We start from the raw sequence: 5,167 nt of genomic DNA on the forward strand, positions 1-5,167 counted from the left end.
GAATAAAACTGCTTATAGAATATAAGCATGATATATATAATATGGATATGATATTATACGAGAATGATATTTACCCTCTACGACTTTGGACATATTTCATCTTCACCAGGGTTTTCCTCCATTGGCAAACTTTTATTTCAACTCTACATCAAGTTTAATGTCTCAAACAGCGAGTGTATGCAGATAAGATTTTGTGGAACAAATTGATAAAGTGCTTTCACATTGATAGATTTGGAAACCCAAATAAATCTATTTGAGTGCTGAAAAAAGATGGTCATAAACAAATGTAGCTGCAATACAATTAAGTGGTAAGATTAAGATTAGTAAAAAAAAGGCAAACATTTCAATTGAATATCTGAGTGTGTGATTTTCATGATTATCTATCTACCTTGCACTGTGTGAATGTGACGCAAAAATTCTTAAAGTCAAAACTTTCGTCTCCTAAGGTGTTATAATGTTACACTACTTCTCTTCTGTTGTTTCTCATTCTTCTAGTTTTGCTGCATTGTGGTGATGGGTAGGGAAGGACTAACTACATTGTATTTATGTGCGGGTGATTGTGGGGGTGGGGGACTTGTTTGTGGTCCATCACACAGTGTGCAATCTAAGACTATAAGTATATATAGCAAACATCATCATATCTTTTTCTGCCCTACCATTGGTGAGGGACTGCCCCGATCTGTCAACCAAAAATAAAACATATAACATTTAAATCATGTCTGCAATGGAGAATCAAATAAAAGATTAAGAATGTGATGTTTAAAAAATTTGAATTGAGTGAGATACAAACAAAGCTGGATGCAGGTGATGAATTGTTTTTTATACCCTGCAACAAAAAAAGTATTTTTTCCACTACAGAGAGCTTCAAAATTGAGGAAAATAAGCTTGAAAACCTGTTATGTGGTGAGACAAGAACCTACTATAAATAATTATTATATCAAAAGGATTAACTCTTTAAAGTAAGGTTAATTTTGCAAAGCTGATGAACTTAGTAAGTGGGGAGGTATAGCCAAAATCTAATACATACTACAGAGGTAAATATTTAGAACTCTGTAAAATCAAATCAAATTCCTAATTAGCAACTTTAGCCATATATAGCCTGGGCAGAATCATTTCATATGATATCATAAAATTTAAGGTTCTTGTGTTCAAGAAATGCATATGAACAGCAAGTATAGAGGTATCAATATGCAGTATTCAGTTTGAACTGGTTTGGTAAAAATAAAAGAAATCTGAATTTATGTTGTTTCAACATTCTAAGCCAGAAGATTTTCTGTCTTTTATGATAATCCATATGGAACAGCCCTCATGCCATGCATTATGATATAAACATGCAATAAGAAGCGCTGGATCCATGTGAAGAGTTACCTGTTCTTAAAGATATAGACTTCAACACATGGATTAACAATAGCCCTTCCTGTCACTACCAAGTGATTAACATTGAAAAAAATGCAGAAAACTTAAGGGCACTTTACAAAATATTATCTTTAATAGTGCAGGCTTATTTTCATTCTACTTTAACAAAAAATTGAGGACAGTAAGAGTCAAAAGGAAAATTTTTAAGAAAACATTCATGTGATAAAATAAACATGTTGGTGCCAATGCTAATGCATACTTGGTAGATACAGGAAGGATTAGGCCAAAACAATGCAATTGCCTGGTCTTCAGTCCATCAAGCTTGTCTATTGTACCTTTGATTTTTAAAATTGGATACTTCTTCAAAGTGACAAAATGTCATGCAAAATCCTTTCTTTGTTTTATTGAAATCAGATCTTTGAATCTGAGCCAGTAAAATTATTCCCCTTTTACATGTTATCTTTTTCAATTCACTGTGAAGTTTAAGACCAACCAAGTGCATTCAGGCACAGCCTTATGGTGAGTTCACACGTGTGTACATATTCAAGTCTGTATGAGGTCCGCATGGAGTCCTTAGCCTCTACCAGGCTCCATAGGTCGCAGTGTGTAAAATGATTAGAAATTGGACAAATATAGATGCATAACATGCCAGAGAAGTTAGCTAGCCAAAGAGTATGGTTTGTGACCCACCTAACTCCTCTGGCATGTTATCTGTCTATATTTGTTCTATCATTTTTTTTTCCAGTGACCTGTGGAGCCTGTACAGGCTAAGTAAGACTTCCATACGGACCTCATACGGACTTAAATATATACGCATGTGTGAACCCAACCTTAACTGCTGATTCTAATGCGTGAGAAAAACATGCCTTCCTGATTACTGTGTATCTCCACATCTGTACCTGTACCCCCAAAGTGATGAAACTGTGAAAGGAAAAGAAAAACCTTCAGGCCAACCAAGACAGAAGCCTAGCATGGCAGCACGGTGAGCCAAACAACATTCCAACATAAAGAACAAACTTTAAGGCTGTCGTGTCTACAAGATGGAGCAACACGTTCTGTTCATGGCAAGTTGTTCAGGACAGAATTTTTTTCTGGGAAATTTGGTGGGTTTACAATGGTACAACTGTTGCAAATGGCAGTTATTAAAAATTGTTTTAAAAAGGATATCAGGGACTCAATACAAAATCTGATTTGGATACACCATTTTTGGTAAAATTCAATTATCAAGCTAGTGATACTAAAACCCTATATTGCACAGTGGGACTAAATGCCATGAACAGAAAGTGACTGCAACTCTTGACCATGGCTTTGCACATTCCACTACAGCAATTGGCATGCAACACACATCATGCAACAATTCAGCCATTCATATACAAAATGTAGGAGATAATCTATTTAAACCCAATCTACTAATATCATGAAGGATTTTATTCTGATTATACATGTAACAGTTATTGTACAAGAAGTAAATTTCACATTTATCTTAGTCACAGATTCGTTTTTTTTGGACTTCAAAAAGCAAGACAGTGAATACAAAATTACACCAATAAAAAGTCTAGAAGAAAGTTCTTTCCATGGCATAACTGTTGCATGATATGCCTTATAAGGTGTAAAGAAAGAGCAGAAAATACAAACCCAACCCCGATGATGTTAGGATAAAGCCAGTCTGTGATTGAATTGTAGCATGCACTATACTTCACTATAGAGAATGTTGTTTGATAATTCATAAGAAAGAAAAAGGAAGGTTTTAACATAATTGTCGGGTAATTTTATCATGAAAATATACATGTTATTGATGTCCTTATAATGGATTGATTTAACATGTCATCATTAGACTAGAATGGGACAAGGTCTTCCAGCCATTGGGCTAGAATGGGACATCTAGATATTGGGCTACAATTGGACAGATTAACATTGGGATTGAATGGGACAGGGGACATTGAGCTAGGATGAGACATGAACATGTAAGCATTGGGGTGGGATGGGTCAAGTTTGGGCTAGAACTGGACAGGTAAAATTGGGCTAGAATGGAACAATGTAAATTTTTGCTGGAATGTGTAATGTCAATGGTACATTGTGAATATTGAAAGAAGCATTGGCCACATGTTGCACAAAAGGAACCTTGGTTACATGAGATTATATTATATATATTATGTATAATATTATAATATGTGTATGTGTACACAGGACAGCTCAATCAAGATTCAAAGTTTTTTCTTAACATCATGGTAATATCTCTGAATGCAAAATGATACTTGCAGGGTGAAAGTCAAAGCTTCCTCTGGTGTTGTTTATCAATGGTGTTAAAATCATTAAATGTAACAGCATAAAACAAAATAAAACCGAAACCTTTCAAGAATATAACAAATCAAAAATCTATCTTCTGAAGATTCTTACATTACCTGGAATGTTTGCTGATATGTACAAAAATTTTGACAGGTAAAAGAAGCCTATCCACCCACCTCCTTGAGTGAGACGACCCCTATTAACCTGCCGATGGTGGTGACGTAGGCGTGGTGAAGACCCAACAGGGAGAAGAGGGAGTGGACCTGGAAGGTACCAAAGGATACAGGTTAACACTGGCACTAATGTCTGATAAAAGTCTTGAAAACATCAAGTACCCAATAATTTTCATATTCTGCATTGTGGATTAGTGTGTTCTACTGCAACAATGTTTGTATGTTACAAATGTGCCCTACACAAAGTAAAAATTGGCAACAACCATTACAGTGTGTACATCCGAAAAGCTGTGATCTTTTCTTATTTGTATCTTATTTCAACATCCTGTGATTAATGTGAACAAAATTCTCATTCCTCACACACTATATCTAATGCCTGCATTCCTCTAGGATCCGTCTATACAAGGTCTTTGCACATACGAAATAATCAAAAGGGTACAGCCTTGGTGCTGAAATTACTGCTGTTACAAATTGAGTTATAAATTAACAGCTTTCTGGAAAGAGGTGGAAAATCTTCATCTCAACAAAATAAGGGTGCATGTATCTTAAATATACTTTTTGTGATGCTACAACATCCTTATGTACATTGATAAATGTACTGGTACATATCTAATACCAAAAGGTGATGTTGCTACCTAGATAAAGACATCTGCAGTTGAAAGTTTGAGTTTTGCACTACTGAATTGAGTGTGATTGTGTGTGTGTGTGTGTGCAAGCCTGTGTATGTTTGTGTGTATACTTGAAAGATAATAAAACACATATTAGTGCCTACTTTATGTAGAGATGTCCTCTCCACCAGCTGGAAGGGTGCTGGGTCGATGGTGACTGCATCAAAGTTGATTCTATCCTGTAGCTGCTCTTCCTCCCATGCCGTGAGCTGGGGAAAGGGTTTCCAATTTAGTAATCATATAATTGTAGCAACATGTAAGGTTACGTTCATATAATTATACCGATGTCAAGTTTGGTTGAAAAATATGTTGCCTTTATTGTGAGATCTAAGTGGTCGAGAGGGTTGAACAAATGACCGAACACAATAGATTATTCTTCCTTGACATTGGAATATTGACATTGCATTCTATGACGCAATAAATACAATGTATATGCTTTCCAATATATCTTTTAAAAATCTGCTGCAGTGTACAATCTACAGCATAGCTGAAAACATTGGGGGGGGGGGGGGCAATGGCTGGAATTCATGTCCATGTGGATATCATTCATGATATAATCAAATAATGTATCATGTACGTTCATAGCGTACCTACAAGGTACTAACAGAACCTGAGTCTTTACCAACCCAATCATCCAGCAACACAAAACAAATCCAAGAAGGTATAGGTCACAGCCCCCGCATA

General features: G+C 35.7%; 1 protein-coding gene across 1 annotated transcript in view; it reads right to left on the bottom strand.

Annotated features, from left to right (window-relative positions):
* The window catches only part of LOC118430085 (chloride channel protein 2-like), a 42,488-nt gene that overhangs the window by 2,030 nt on the left and 35,291 nt on the right, over nucleotides 1-5,167 (bottom strand). Inside the window, exons 26-27 of the mRNA XM_035840794.1 lie at nucleotides 4,588-4,707; nucleotides 3,819-3,905 (exon numbers count right to left, since the gene is read on the bottom strand). Coding sequence (XP_035696687.1) covers nucleotides 3,819-3,905; nucleotides 4,588-4,707 — 207 coding nt within the window. The remainder of the gene's footprint in view (nucleotides 1-3,818; nucleotides 3,906-4,587; nucleotides 4,708-5,167) is intronic.

This window comes from Branchiostoma floridae, chromosome 14, assembly GCF_000003815.2.
Source record: "Branchiostoma floridae strain S238N-H82 chromosome 14, Bfl_VNyyK, whole genome shotgun sequence".
In the NCBI taxonomy this organism is placed as follows: domain Eukaryota; kingdom Metazoa; phylum Chordata; class Leptocardii; order Amphioxiformes; family Branchiostomatidae; genus Branchiostoma; species Branchiostoma floridae.